Raw genomic sequence first — 16,195 nt, 5'->3', positions numbered from 1 at the left:
TTAAGCTGCAGTACTTTTCAATTTACAATCGTGCAACATAAGCAAGCCAAGTGGAAATCTTGACAGCTTTCACCTCGGAAAATTGGTTGAAAGAGTGAGTCCATTCGAAGTAGGATTAGTAGTAGACTCATGATCTGGAACAAATTTGATTCATGCATCTCAATCAAAACCTCTGCTGTTGGGCAACTTTTGTCTGCTACTCTGCTTTGCAGCTAATTATACTTTAGTATATCTTTTTTTTTTTTTTTTTTTTTTCCTTTTTGTTGATAAACCAACAATGGGGACTGTTACATCACAAATTGGTAAGCTTGGATTAAGTGCTCAGACTCTCGAAACATTAGTTAACACAAGTCATACATGCAACTTATATGTAAAGATAAAAATCTTGTAAAATCTGAGATTTGGGAGGTGCATGATTGAACATTCTCCCTTGTACAAATAACGTGTGGTTCCAAAGGGGAAAGAATATACACAAACAATGTAGCAGTGTCTGATAGGAGGAGAAGATAGAGTCCAATATACCTAATTACAAAAAATTGTATCATGTCTCAACGGGGCCCAAAATCAGAAATTGTCATACCATTGGTACAGCCACCATGAACATGATGATATGTAGTACTAGATCTTCCTGTAACGATGAAGGCAGGCCGCTCCGGTTTGGAAAGCTCAATGGTTTCTGTTTTCAACATTAAAACAACTGATGACATGGTTGGCCTATTGTTTGCATCTTCTTGAACACACAATAACCCAATGTGAATGTATTTCAAAATTCATTTGGAGGGCATGAATCTTTCAATAATGCATCAATCAACTCCAACACTTTCCCTTCATTCCATAATTGCCAAGCCTGCATGCAATACCTTTCAAGGATGTAAGTAATAGATGTACCACAATTTTTTTCTTTTATTGGTACTTCATATATATCTAATAGAGGGGAACATACTAGTATGGATCTCGATTCTATCAAATATAGAGTACAAATATTTTTATGCATAACCTAACCCAAGTAATTAAACGTTCTTACATATGCTAGAAGAGTAGGTGCACAATAAGAGGAATCCCACAAGGACCGGTAGTTATTTTGCCTAAACTTACTATGCTATGAATATTCTATTCACAATATGGAAACTGGTTTCTCTTACATGCAATACATTAATTGTAAGGCCGTGGAGTCCTTCACATAATGATTACATATTACATGCCAGTTGACGCAATATTCTACAATCTTGCTACATGAGCAAGCCAAGTGGAAATCTGGTCACCCTTAGCAAAATGAGAAGATAGATTCCAATATATATTTACCATTAATTGCAGCATGTCTCAACGGGGCACAAACTCAGAAATTGTCACACCATTGGCAGAGCCACCATGAACACTTATTTGGTCATCATGGTGATAAGTAGTAGTAGACCTTCCTATAAAGAATGCAGGCCGCTCAGGTATGGAAAGCTCAATGCTTTCAGATTTCAACATTAGAACAATTGATGACATGGTTGGCCTATTGTTTGCATCTTCTTGAACACACAATAATCCAATGTGGATGTATCTCAAAAATTCATTTGGACTGCATGAATCTTTCAGTAATGGGTCAATCAACTCCAACACTTTCCCTTCATTCCATAATTGTCAAGCCTGCATGCAATACCTTTCAAGGATGTAAGTACTGCTATTTAAATGTATCAATTTTTTTTGTACCATATCTAATATAGATGCGATTCACTTGTATGGATCTCGCCTTTATATATTAAATATGTGGTACAAATGCTTTTATACATAATTTAACTCAAGTAAAACGTTCCTGCATCTGCTAGAAGAGTACGTGAACAGTTTGTTATTAAATGAAAGCCTAAGAAGTTCTTTCTCCCCTTTATGATCTCAAGCAAGAGTATTCCGAAGCTAAAGATATTAGATTTTACGGAATATAATCCCTTCATCGTATATTTTAGAGCCATATAACCAAGGAATTAAATTTCAGATTTCGAGAAAATTTCGATGGAAAATTTCAATGAAAATTTCAAAGATTTTTAAATTTTGACAAAAATTAGACGAAAACGACTGAAATTGCTATCAAAATACTAAAATTTTTAATGAAACTTTACCATATGTTTATTTAACATATTATCTACTAAAATGATAAAAAACATTGAAGAAACCAGATTATATAGTAGGTTTCATGTGATATAAGATGAATATAATGCGCACTGGAGTAAATACTGTTAAATAAAATTAGTATAATGAATAAATAAAATTAGTATATTCTTTATACTGTATAATTTAATTATACACTAAAATATAAACCCCAATACTCTATATACTCGATATACTCTAATACTTTTTATACTCTATAATCTATACATTAAACTCTATATACTCTATATTCTTTAGGATATTAGGTTTTAGGCTCTTTAGGATATTTTTAATTATTTTTTTATATAGAAATGTATTAGAGTTTAAGGTTTAAAATAACTAAACGAAATATCAAATCTTTTTTTTTTCTTTTCAATTGCCCAAAGGCCCCAAACACCCCCCCTCCTTTTTTTTTTATCTTTCCTTTATTTTTTCTCGTGCCTCTCACCCAGCCAATAAGAGTTGAGTTAACCATCGACATCAGCTTTCATGACCCTAGAGTCCACCCACTCTAATGTTATAAATTTTGGGATCTTCGGAGAAATTATTCCATATGGCCGTGTAAGACTGGTCAAAAAATTTGGGGCCTAATCATGTGTCTTAATTTGTGCTTAAATCTAAAATTAATTGGTACACATTACTATTTATTTATTTTTGTGATTATATATATCATTACATCAAATTAAATCATTTAAACTAAAAGACTTTCTTATCCCTCCAAAATTTAGTAACCCTAATCCACCTTATCTATTTTGCTCACCACCAAAATTTGATCACCACCCTATTAAGTTTTTGTCCTTTATTTTTTCCCGTGCCTCTCACCCAGCCAATAAGAGTTGAGTTGACCATCGACATTAGCTTTCATGACCCTAGAGTCCACCCACTCTAATGTTATCAATTTTGGGGTCTTCGGAGAAATTATTCCATGTGGCCGTGTAAGACTGGTAAAAAACTTTGGGGCCTAATACTTGTGTCTTAATTAATTTGTGCTTTAATCTAAAATTAATTGGTACACATTACTATTTATTTATTTTTGTGCTTATATACATCATTACATCAAATTAAATCATTTAAACTAAAAGACTTTCTTATCCCTCCAAAATTTAGTAACCCTAATCCACCTTATCTATTTTGCTCACCACCAAAATTTGATCACTACCCTATTAAGTTTTTGTCCTTTATTTTTTCTCGTGCCTCTCACCCGGCCAATAAGAGTTGAGTTGATCATCGACATTAGCTTTCAGGACCCTAGAGACCACCCACTCTAATGTTATAAATTTTGGAGTCTTCAGAGAAATTATTCCATATGGTCGTGTAAGACTTGTCAAAAAATTTGGGGCCTAATACTTGTGTCTTAATTTGTGCTTTAATTTAAAATTAGAATTAATTACTCTAGGATACATGACAAACATTTTATTTAACTTCTACTATACCTATTGTTCAAATTTAACAATAAGGTCACATTTGTAAGTTATGATATTAAAAAAATATGTTTTTTTTTTTTCTCTCTCTCTCTCTCTCGCGATCCACACTGCTCCACACCGAAGCTTCTTGCTCCGGCCTTCCCCCAATGAATGGCGACCACCGGTGTGCTCCCTACACCGGCGCCAACTCAACCCACCCTCCCCGCTGCCAGCTGGCCGCCACCTGCAGCAAATCGATGCGAGAAAGGGGAGTAATGCCACCGGCTTCCTCTTTCTCTCTCTCTCTCTCTCTCTCTCTCTGTGCTTGATCGAAGCCTTCTAATGGATCTGCTCCGAGCTTGATCGAAGCCTTCTAGATCTGCTCTGACCACTACGACTTCTCCTCGATTGGGCATGATCACAGCTTGTGGTACGTAGACTCCTACTTTGATTTCTTATCAGTAGAAGGTTCTTGATTTTTTTTTTTTTAAGTTCAATTTCTGAAACTGCAATTTCTGAAACATTACAAGTGAACTAAAACTGCAGTTTATTGGAGTTGCAGTTACTAACTGCAGTTTCTGAAACTGCAAAATGAACTGAAACTGCAGTTTATTTGAGTTGCAACTGCAGTTTCAGAAACTACAAATGAACTGAAACTGCAATTTATTTGAGTTGCAAGCTTGCAGTTGCAGTGTAAGTGTAACTGCAGTTTCTGAAACTGCAAGTGAACTGAAACTGCAGTTTATTGGAGCTGCAGTTACTAACTACAAGTGAAGCTGCAATTTCTGAAACTGCAAAGTGAACTGAAACTGCAGTTTTTTTGGAGTTGCAGAACGATGCTTGTGAGTGAAGATGAACAATTGGCAATTTGGTAAAGTTGAAGAAAGAGATCGATTTGGCAAAAGAAAAAAGATCAGTTTTGGGCTGTTTGTGTAGTTGGTTTGGTTATGATGCATTTCTTTTGGAAGGTGTCCGCATGTTATATTTTGGGGGGCTGGTAGATAGTGTCCGCAAGTTAATAAAAATAGATTGAGTGGTTTTGGTTAATATTTTGCTTTGTTAGTACCTTATAATTAATGGACTCTTAAAATTAATTGGTACACATTACTATTTATTTAATTTTGTGATTATATACATCATTACATCAAATTAAATCATTTAAACTAAAAGACTTTCTTATCCCTCTAAAATTTAGTAACCCTAATCCACCTTATCTATTTTGCTCACCACCAAAATTTGATCACCACCCTATTAAGTTTTTGGCACTTGTCATCTCTAGTAATTATAACAAACCATGGTTAATTATTCTAATTAATGTATTAAAATATTTTTATTGTAAAAAGATAAAAATAATTTAAAACCAAATCAAAAAAAATAAAATAAAAAATAAAAAAAATTGAAAGAACCCAGCAGCCCCAATCGCAGGAACCCACCACCTCCCCCTCCCATCTTTCCGGCATCCCCTACTTCAACGCCGGCAACATCTCAACCCAACTCCGACCAGCCACCACTCACCCGTCCTCTCTATTTCTCTCTTTATTCCTCTCTCTCTCTTTGTTGTTTCTTTTTCTCCTCCTCTGTCTTTTCTCTATTTTTTTTCTTTTAGGATCACTAGTCTCTGAAGAACTTGATGTATTTGAATCAAAGCAATGAATGAGATTGAGTTATGGGTTTGACCCATGATCAGATTCTTTGTTGGAGATGCTTAGATCCAAGACAAGATCTACAGGGTTTGGAGGTTGTGGGTCATGTTGATCTTCTGCAGCTGGTTGTTGTTTTTGTGGGTTTTGTGTTTCCATTGAGATTGGGATAATTCTTGAATTTTCAGAGGGATCCTTCCCAACGTCACTCGACGACGACGATGCTAGGAACTTGTAGATCAGCGTCATCCGCTCATAATGGGACCGGCAGTGACGCAGAAGGGGGTGCTCGACGATCGGATTTTGGGGGATTAAGCCGAAACTAAACCCCATCATCACCTTCATAGTGCAGATTGCAGAGAAACTTCTCATGGTGACCGGTCGGAGTAAAAAGGGGAGTTGATGACGGAAAGATGGGAGGGGGAGGAGGTGGGTTCCTGCGATTGTGGCTGCTGGGCTAGCTGATGTGAAGGGTTCTTTCAATTTTTTTTTTTTTAATGTTTTGGTTTTAAATTATTTTTATCTCTTAATAATAAAAATATTTTAATACATTAATTAGAATAATTAACTATGATTTGTTATAGTTACTTCAGATGACACTTGGTAGAAACTTAATAGGGTGGTGACGGTGATGAGCAAATTTGCTCTCATTTTTCTATTTCAATTTCTTCTCCACACCCTTCCAATCTCATATTCCTAATTTATTTTCATCTTCTTTCAATTTTATTATATCTTTCAATTTCTTAGGTTTTAACTTTTTATTTCTTTAATAATAAATATAAAATTTTATATCTGTAAGGTTGAAATTTTATATTCTTTCATCCCCTCTTTTAATCATCTGCGCGAGGTTGAAATTGAAGGAGAAGGTAAAGAAGAGGGAGAGAAATTGGGGTTTTGGGTGCCGAATATAAATTTCAACTTTGCAGATAATATAAAATGGCCAAAAATATAAAATTGCATGACATACTTTATAAGGAGGCTATTTTGATGATCATGACCTGCCCAGCTTGCTCTTTGGGATGATCGTCGATCATATTCATATCTATGTATAACTGTGTAACAATTAATGCAAATTAAAATAGAAAATTGCAATAAGAGGTCACAACAAACATTTACAAATGTACAATATCTTGCTACATGAGCAAGCTGTTGAGAGTAATGTGGAGCAATGTCTCACATCGGAAAACTAGAGCTTAGCATATGTACTTATAAGTCTTGGGCCTCTCCACCCATTGCCAATTGGTTTTGGGTTGGATGCTCTAATTCTATCATGGTATCAGAGCTTGGTTATCTGCGTGTAAGGCCTAACGGCCACACGTGCTTCCACGTCACCTAATACAATTTGTTCACGTGTAAGGCTCAAAATATCGCCACACGTGCGGAGGCGTGTTGAGAGTAATGTGAAGCAATGTCCCACATCGGAAAACTAGAGCTTAGCATATATACTTATAAATCTTGGGCCTCTCCACCCATTGCCAATTGATTTTAGGTTGGATGTCCTAATTCTATCACAAGCCAAGGAGAAATCTTTTCAGCCCTCACCTTGGCAAAACGTTTTTCTTGAGTGAATTATTTAATTATGAGATTCAGAATATGATAATTAAATTAAGATGAAAATTGCTCTAGGAGCCCTCACTAAAAGAAAATTGCAATAAGAGCTAATTAACTACTTGACTTGACGATTATCGATTACGACCCGAGTCAAGCCACCTTACTGTCTTGTGGTTGAAAATTATTGGGGTCTTAAATATCTTTTCCAAAAGATTGGCTTGGTAGGGGCAAGAAATTCTGGCATTCTCATCCATGCATGTTTCAGTTGAAGTTGATTTTTCAATGATCGATGAGAACATGTTTGTTTTTTTCTTAATTTTTTGTATTTTGCTAAGAAAAAACCTTCTTTTTCCAAAGACACGGATTGCGTTGTAAAAAGATGACGTAGTAGTTAAATGTGAAAGCTGTAAAGATAGTATCTCAGCCTTTGAAAGTGTCATGTCCTCAAGCTGCACTTAAGAGAGATCATGGATGATATCAATGCTGAGATGTCAGTTAGAGACTTAAAGCTGTCTACTGTAAAGCACGTTAATTATCAATAAGAATCTGAGATTTCTTTTCTCTCTTCCGTGCTTGCTTTCCTTATCTTGAAAGTTCTCAGACGCTACATGGCCCTGGCGGTGTTCTACTTGTCATGTCAACAGACAACAGACAACAGCAACGAAACTTCTCTTCTGATTGTTTAGCAAACAACATAGTTTGGGCCGAGAATGATCGGGCTGGTATTGCCAGGTCCAGAATGGTGGTTATTAAGTGTTGTTTCTTTTGGGCCTTCAGCCCACATTTCATTGCAGTATATCTGCAGAAAAGAATTACACCTTCCATGTGCCATTAATTGTATACACAGATCACATATTAGATTACAGTTGACACTTCCTATCTCCTGTGTTACAGAAACTTTGCTGCAGCTTTCGATTTACAATCTTTGTACATGAGCAAGACAAGTGGAAATCTAGTTCACCTTGGCAAAATGATGGAAAGAGTGAGCCCATTTGTAGTGGGATCATTAGTTGTAGACTCATGATCTGGAACAACTCTGTCTCTACCTAGAGCAAATATTGCAGGTTTCTTTGGTTCAGGAAGATCTATTGCTTCACTCCCCAGCAAAACAACCACAGCTGACATGGTGGGTCTTTCTGCAGGGTCTTCCTGCACACACAAAAGCCCAATATGCATGCATCTCAATAATACCTCTGCTGTTGGGCAACTTTCCATCAACCCAGGTTCCACAAATTCCACTTCTTTTCCATCCGTCCATAGTCGCCATGCCTATCAATTATGCCTTAGGAAATTAATGTCTGTTTTGCAACTAAACTTATTTAAGTAAGACTAATAATCAAAGTGGACAAAAGAAACATACATATGCAAGAAGTGTCTTGGCATGTTCTGTTAGGTAGAACCCAGTATTCCTCTTCCCACTAATAATCTCAAGCACGATTACCCCAAAGCTGAAAACATCAGATTTTACAGAAAATAGACCCTCCATTGCATACTCTGGAGCCATGTATCCGCTGTTAATTTCAAGTATACGTATTAGCATGTTCTCTTCTAAAATAGGACTCTAAAAATAAATAGAGGAGATGTAAAGAAGCAGACTCACTATGTCCCTACAACTCTTTTGGTGTTAGCAGTGTTCTGGTTTTCACAGAATATCCTTGCCATGCCAAAGTCTGATATTTTGGCTACCATTTCATGGTCCAACAATACATTGCTCGGTTTTAAATCCCTGTGAATAATTTTAAGCCGGGAATCCTCATGAAGATACAGAAGTCCTCTGGCAATTCCTTCAATAATGTTGTAATATGTTTGCCAATTGAGTTCAGCTCGTCGTTCCGAATCTAAAATTCAGCAGTAAGCAAATTCAGTGCATGTCACACGATGGTAAAACTAATTAATGTGTTTGTGTGATATGATTATAATTAAGGATAAAAGAATATTGTAGCAGAAGAGCGGGCAGGACAAACCAAAGATAAAAGTATCAAGGCTTTTATTTGGCATGAACTCGTACAAAAGCAGCTTTTCCTCTCCCCCAAATCCACATGCCAAGAGCCGCACAAGGTTTCTGTGCTGAAGTTTTGCAATGAGTATGACCTCATTCTTAAACTCCTCTAAGCCTTGCCATGACTTCCTTGACAGTCTTTTAACAGCTACTTCTTTCCCATCTGGTAGCAAACCCTGAAAGAATATTTCCAATGTCAGATACATGTTTGGGGATATGAATCAATATATACTTGTTACATGTAGAACTAACTACAAGAGATAGTCTTGTATTACCTTGTAAACAGTACCAAACCCACCTTGTCCAAGCTTGTTTGAATCTGAAAAGTTATTTGTAGCTATCTTTATAGTAGCTAGATCCATGAAGGCCAGCTCCTCGGAACTTACAAATCTGCCTTCTTCTGTGACTGTGACTCCAGTGGGGTTTGCCATATCATGTAATAGTACATGCTCGCTTTTTTCTTCATCTGCATAAAAATAAATAAATTAGTAAATTTTAGTTGGTAATCCTACAAAAATTCGGAAGAATTTCCAGTTTTGATCCATTTACCTTTGGCGTTTTCTAATCCCTTTTTCCGCCTGCGATGGACAGCACAAAATACAATGAGAACTGCTAATAGTATAACAGATGCACATGTAGCCACCACCTTCCAAGTCTTCCATTTATCCCCTGCTTTTTCATGGGAAGAACTTTGTTGAATTATAATTTACTACAAACATAATTCGAATATTAAAACTGCAACAAGTTCAGTCACTTGCTTTTGATTCAAAAGTTACACTGTACACAATAATATACAATTATACATAATAATATGCATGCACAAAGATGGTAAGATTATCAAAAGAAAACATTTGAAAAGTCCCTAACCTTTGGAATATGGGTAAATTAACAGAGAACTTGATATGTCGTTAAAAAATTGGTTGAGCTCAAACCTCACATTACAATTCCTACTAACAATACTTCCACCTTGACGAGAAGAGCAGTTTGCCTGAAGATCCCCTAAAGCAGAATCCAAACAGTTTTTGCAGTCACTTTGAGAGATGTCTCTAGTGCACTGTTGTAGACCATAAATAGTTTTTTTTCCAGAAAATTTAATTTCCCCAGTTGCAAACATACGCTTAGAAGGACTAAAGGCAACCTCACCGGAGAGGTTTTCCATTAAATAGCTCAAAACATCCTTAAAATGATCTGGATTTGGTACATTCTTCTTCAATCCGTTCTTCTCTGGGTACTTTCCAGTATAAACCATCATTGAAAAGAACATCTGGAAGGAATAGCGAACTTGACATAGTTCATACCATATAATTGCTTCTTCTGTTTTACAACTCTTGAAGATTTCCTGGCTTGCATCATGGACGCAATTCTGACAAGCTGTGGAGTTCACATCCCCTCTACACAGGGCTTGTCCATGGACTATGTCAGGGCTATTACCAATAGTGTCGTTGTAGAAACCACCCCAGATGGAAGTGTTGGAAGACAATGACTCAAGGAGCTGCATGAGATTATTTTCAAATGGGCTATTAGGAGCGTAGTTTCTGGCATCAGGTGAACAAAAAGTGAAAACATGATCTGCATCTGCAGCCGAAGGGGTAGAAGGCAGTAATAGTGGTATAACTATGTAAATCATTACAGAAAATTTATCTTTTTCCATTTTCAGGAAATGGGAGCACAGTGAACACATTTACTTAGCCCAATAGTAAAAAAGAGACAAAGATATACAGGCATTTCATGAGAGTAGGTCTCTCTGACTCTTCAATTTTGACAACAATGTTTAACCACTACTTTTCATATGGTCAAGCTATTGATAATAGCCACAGAACATTCCTTACTAAAGCTGAATAAGGTCATGCTGCATGGTGATAGAGACCAGGAATATTAGAATATTTGATTAATCAAAGTCCATGGTTGCTTACTATTCTATACATGTATAGTCGATAAGGTTCATGACTTTAGAAAAAAGTCAATCTCTAATAAAATAACTTACGCATAAGGAAAAGTCTGCTGTGGTCTGGAGCCTTAACTCACCGCATAAACAATTGTTCCCTTTGATTTAAATTGAAAATTTAAGTCTGTGCAGTCCGCACAACATAATGTATCTGTATATACTCAGAAAAAAAGACTGAAAGATATACTGGCATTTCATGAGATTAGGTCTCTCTAACTTTTCAAATTTGACAACAAAGTTCAACCATTAGTTTGCATACGGTTAAGTTATTGATCATAGCACATACACTTCCTTGCTGAAGCTGCAAACCGGCTGATTAGAATATTGTATTTGGAAGATTAGAATATTTGATTAATCAAAGCCTTTGGCACCTTGGTTACATACTATTCTTTATTATGTATAGTCAATATGGTTCATTATGGTTATAGTACTGTAAAGTTTCTATGGTATTCTCAAAATAGTTGATTACAGGGTCAGTATTTTAGAGTTGATATTCAGGGACTGGCTAAACAAGTAGTGGCAGTAGGTTGTTGTAGGAGACTGATTCCTTTTTGAAGATGATCAAACTATTTGTTTGACCATTACACATGAAGATAGAAATCATGAAATTACTAGTAAAGGATCTGGACTTAGCATAGAATGTTGACAGAATTATAATTAGGGACTTGACTTGACCAGTTGACCTATAAAATTTAAAATAAGCAAGAAGCCAAAAATGCTTATTATTTAGAATGAAATTTCCCTGACATGACATCAAAATATCAAAGTAATATTGTTCAACAAAAAATATATATATATCAATTTTATAACAGCATGGTATGCTCAAAGAGTTCAGTTGGTCTGCAGGTGCCACTTTGAATAATTTGCTATACATAAATTCCCAGAGCTACATGTATGCTTACACAGAAACAACTGTTTTTCTTTAGTTAACTAAATTGACTTTGATTATGAATATACATGCATCTTAATACAGAATTCAAATAAAAGGAGTTATGGTTAGATGATCCAAGACAAATGCAGATGCACTTAATATGACAGGCAATGGCTGCAACAGTCAAGGCTTTTAACCAAGTGAATATACTATTTAATCAACCCGTACTGAAAACCATTGACCACAGCACCCCACATATAATTCATTCTCAAACACACCAAGTAAAATCATCATGGAACACTTCAACTTCAGAATTCCTAAAAAATATCAATTTAGTTAACCCAATAGCAAAAAAGAGACAAAGATATACAGGCATTTCATGAGATTAGGTCTCTCTGACTCTTCAAATTTGACAACAATGTTTAACCACTACTTTTCATATGGTCAAGCTATTGATAATAGCCACAGAACATTCCTTACTAAAGCTGAATAAGGTCATGCTGCATGGTGATAGAGACCAGGAATATTAGAATATTTGATTAATCAAAGTTCTTGGTTGCATACTATTCTATACATGTATAGTCGATAGGGTTCATGACTTTACCTCTAAAAGATCTGACTTGTCATATAATGTGCCACAGAATTGGAATCTTGACTTGTTCTTGAATTGGAATTTAATATGAAATAAACAAGCTAGAATCCAAATAAGCTTATTTGGAATGGAATGTCCCTGACATGACATCAAATTAATATCAACATGGTCTCCTCAAAGACTTCAGTTGGCCTGCAGGCTCTAGTTCTATTCCATAATTTATTATATACATATAATCCCACATGTGTGTTTACGCAGATTTCCTAAAATTACGCCAGTAAGAATTAGTATCTGTATATACTCAGGTGTCATGCTACTATCATAGCTTTAGTGTTATTTCAGTTTTCATTCTGCTATCCTGGTTTTGGTTTGATCCCATCACACTCAGTGCTACTGCCAGCTTAATTAGTTTAGAGCAGTTATTTCATAAGGTTGATCTTCATTGAATAAATGACCAGTTATTAACACTGGAGTTCTTATTATTGCTGTGAATGATGAAGTTATATCATCCCTATAACCAAGACCAGAGTTCGACCCTTACCCTCCCCCTCCCCATTCTTTAAGCCTCCTTTAGACCAAAAAAGTACTGGTCATTTAGAAAAAGCCAATTTCTAATAAAATAACTTATGCATAAGGAAAAGCCTGCAATGGTCTGGAGCCTTAACTCACTACATAAACAATTGTTCCCTTAGATTTATATTGAAAATTTAAGTCTGTGCAGTTCCCACAATATAATGTATGTAATTTAAAATTCAAGATGGAAAAGAGAAGATTTCTTCAATTGGGATTGACATCAGTTTTTATAAATACAATTTGTGGCCTCTCTATTAAATTATTGTTCTTACAGACCATGAGGATAAAGCATCAATGGCATCACAATCTCCCTGCACCATGGATCAGCTCCGTTACCGTGGCACAACATTAGAAACTGTTAGTCCATTGATAGAGCTACCAGCACCTGTCTCATTATGATCAGTGAATCTTCCCATGGAGAAGGCAGGTTTTTCAGGTTGGCTGAGACTGACAGATTCACTTTTCAACATTACTACGGCAGAAGACATGGTTGGCCTGTCATATGCATCCTCTTGAACACACAACAATCCAATATGGAGATATCTTAAAAATTCATCTGGATCACATGAATCAACCAGTAATGGATCAATTAGCTCCAACCCTTTTCCTTCATTCCATAATCTCCATGCCTGCATATCATCATTCAATGGGATAAGCATTAAGTAGTGGTTCAATTGGAATATCACTCTGAGAAAACGCTATTCAATTTAAGCCAAATTAATTTACATATGCTAGGAGGCCAGGAGCATGTTTCATTAGATGAAAGCCGGCGTTCCTTCTCCCAGTTATGATCTCAAGCAAGAGTACTCCAAAGCTAAAAACATCAGTCTTCACGGAATATAGTCCCTCCATAGCATATTCTGGAGCCATGTATCCACTATTCCAATAGAAAAATTCAGATTATGAAAATGTTGGAGTGGAAGTGTACGCATAAGAAATAATGGTTGAAAATTTAGAAATCAAGCACTTACTAAGTCCCAACTATTGTAGCAGTATTAGCTTGTCCTTCACTTCCTGCAAAGATCCTTGCCATGCCAAAGTCTGAGATCTTTGGGTTCATGTCATTGTCCAGTAATACATTGCTAGCTTTCAGGTCTCTATGGATGATTCTAAGTCTAGAGTCCTCGTGCAAATAAAGAATTCCCCTCGCAATTCCATTAATAATGCTTATACGTCTGGTCCAATCAAGCTGTGCACGCTTCTTTGAATCTAATTATTCACCATAAGCATAGAAGCCATAGATTAAGACAAAAATAAAAAATCCTTACCATGTAACACTGAAATTTGGCATAATAATCCAGAAGATAAAGAAGTTCACAGAGTAAGAAGAAAGCAACAAACCAAAGAGAATGACATCTAGGCTGCTGTTTGGCATATATTCATAGACAAGAAGTTTTTCCTCTCCTTCTACACAAAACCCCAAGAGCCGGACAAGATTTTTATGCTGAAGTTTCATTATCAGTAGAACTTCATTTGTGAATTCCCCTGAACCTTGCTCTGAAAAGCTTGAAAGCCTCTTGATCGCCACTTCCTTTCCATCCCTCAGTATACCCTGAGAAATTTAAATCAGATGCTTTTTCAAATCACAGAAAATTAATACTAACCAAACGGACATGTATTGAGTTAGTACAAAATCTTCATAATTTGTTAAAGAACCAGTCTTATTACCTTGTAAACAGGACCAAAACCACCTTCTCCAAGCTTATTTGAATCAGAGAAGTTGTCAGTAGCTGCATGTATAGATGCCAAACTGATATAGGGGTACTCCTGAGCTTTTGGGTCATTTCTTGCTTGAAACTTCTTTTCCTGGAACAAGGTATGCTGTCCTAAAGTTTCACTTTTCCCTGAACAGAAAGAAAAGAAAAGGAAAAAGCTGCTTTCAGAAAACAGTTATAGTAAGCTTTGAGGTAAACTAGCTTTCTCACAAATATAATTACCTTTCTTATTTATTTTTCTCATTAAAAGACAGACACAGGAACCTAAAAGTACCGCCATGCTTGCTGACACAATAATAAGGACTGTGATCAGCCATATTTTCCTTTTGCTCCCTGCAATATTTACGATTTGTAATTGATTTCCCTGCATATAAGCTACAAGAATATGCATAATTTGTGTAAAAAGAGATGCACTCTTCACAAGTACTTACCGTCCCCTTTGTTATTATTCGGAGAGCTGGGAATAGAAGCTTCAGTTTTTAGATTGTAGAAGGCATAAAACTCATACCTCAAATAGCAACTACGACTGTTAAGTCTTGCTCCGATGGAGAAATAATACAACCTCAAAACATCTCCTATGGCTCTCTGAAGGCATTTATCACAGTCATCTACAGATAAGTCTGTAGTGCACTGCACAAGAGCATATATCGTTTTATCTTCAAAGGGTACTTCTCTAATGGCATACATGTTAGCTGAAAGCTTATAAGCCGCTTTCTTAGCGAGGTCCCTCAGCGTCTCATTCACAACAGACTTATGCTTTTCTGGGTCTGAAATATTCTCCTTGTTGCCTTCAGAAGTGTTTTCTTTTACATTCAATCTGCCAAAGAAATTATCATTTGAGTAGCGCAATAGGCACGTTTCCTCCCATACAACTGCTTCTTTTGAGTTGGAACAAAGGTTTACAATGTCTGATTGTGCTGTGCTTATGCAAGTGTGACAGGTATCCATTGGAACATAGTCGAAGCACATATAGAGACCATAAACTCTATCTGGGTCATTACCAGTGGATGTATTGTACATCTTGGAAACAGAAGCATTAAAAGTTAGAGAATTGAGTAGACTTTCTAGGTTTTTCTGAAACAGACTATTATCTGTGTAGGTACTAGTGTTTGAGCATATCTTATAAGGAGGGTCAGCACAAGCAAGGTCACAAAGGAAGGTGGTGATGAGAAAACAAAGCAAAAGCAGTGGAATGTTTTTCAGAACACCTGGGAAATGAACCATAGTTTGTCTGTCAGATCTAGCACTAGGAATAATCATCTACGATCACAGAAAAAGATTAATATCCTTTATATATAGCTAATTCTACTTATTCACCTTCCTTTTTGCCCTTTGACTACAAGAAAAATATACTCTCTGTTTCCATTGAATTAATAGGTAATTTCTTGGATGGAGTTGTAATTAATTAGCTAAAATGACATCAATAGACGTCTTAAGACTTTGCCACTGAACCACTTTGCATATCCATTTTAGGTTTTATATATGACTTTTTTTTTTTTTTTAATAAGGGTTTTATATATGACTTGAGCAGAGGAATATAAGCTTTCTCAGGCCCACTATGAATTAGTACTTTTCAGAAATTCTGTCCAAGTACTTTTCATCCCAGGAAATGAAACCTTGACATAAAATCCCAATTCCTTGGAGGATCCAGTACAACCAATCAATTGGATGTAGTTTCCTGGAAAGTGGTGACATGTTTGGCCATAACATGCTTAGATTTGTGTGGATTTTTCTTTGGGAATCTTTATGAAGTAGCCCATTTCAATCTCACTTTTCTAA

General features: G+C 36.0%; 2 protein-coding genes across 2 annotated transcripts; both read right to left on the bottom strand.

Moving 5' to 3' along the window:
* Nucleotides 1-7,466: 7,466 nt before the first annotated feature.
* LOC147298617 (cysteine-rich receptor-like protein kinase 15) lies at nucleotides 7,467-10,459 on the bottom strand. Its single transcript, XM_086245246.1, has 7 exons — nucleotides 9,588-10,459; nucleotides 9,270-9,389; nucleotides 8,996-9,186; nucleotides 8,686-8,896; nucleotides 8,322-8,559; nucleotides 8,082-8,232; nucleotides 7,467-7,990 (listed from the first exon to the last, which is right to left on the bottom strand). Exons 1-7 carry the CDS (start codon nucleotides 10,399-10,401, stop codon nucleotides 7,679-7,681), a joined length of 2,037 nt encoding a protein of 678 aa, XP_086101372.1. The 5' UTR covers nucleotides 10,402-10,459; the 3' UTR covers nucleotides 7,467-7,678.
* A 2,429-nt stretch (nucleotides 10,460-12,888) lies between these two features.
* On the bottom strand, nucleotides 12,889-15,714 carry LOC147298616 (cysteine-rich receptor-like protein kinase 10). Its single transcript, XM_086245277.1, has 7 exons — nucleotides 14,848-15,714; nucleotides 14,639-14,749; nucleotides 14,370-14,545; nucleotides 14,043-14,253; nucleotides 13,673-13,910; nucleotides 13,428-13,578; nucleotides 12,889-13,330 (listed from the first exon to the last, which is right to left on the bottom strand). Exons 1-7 carry the CDS (start codon nucleotides 15,674-15,676, stop codon nucleotides 13,034-13,036), a joined length of 2,013 nt encoding a protein of 670 aa, XP_086101403.1. The 5' UTR covers nucleotides 15,677-15,714; the 3' UTR covers nucleotides 12,889-13,033.
* Nucleotides 15,715-16,195: the final 481 nt, after the last annotated feature.

Source organism: Dryas octopetala, chromosome 1 (genome assembly GCF_963921425.1).
Source record: "Dryas octopetala chromosome 1, drDryOcto1.1, whole genome shotgun sequence".
Classification (NCBI taxonomy): domain Eukaryota; kingdom Viridiplantae; phylum Streptophyta; class Magnoliopsida; order Rosales; family Rosaceae; genus Dryas; species Dryas octopetala.
The sequence above is the reverse complement of the archived record's forward strand: the minus strand, read 5'-3'. Positions and strand labels throughout refer to the sequence as shown.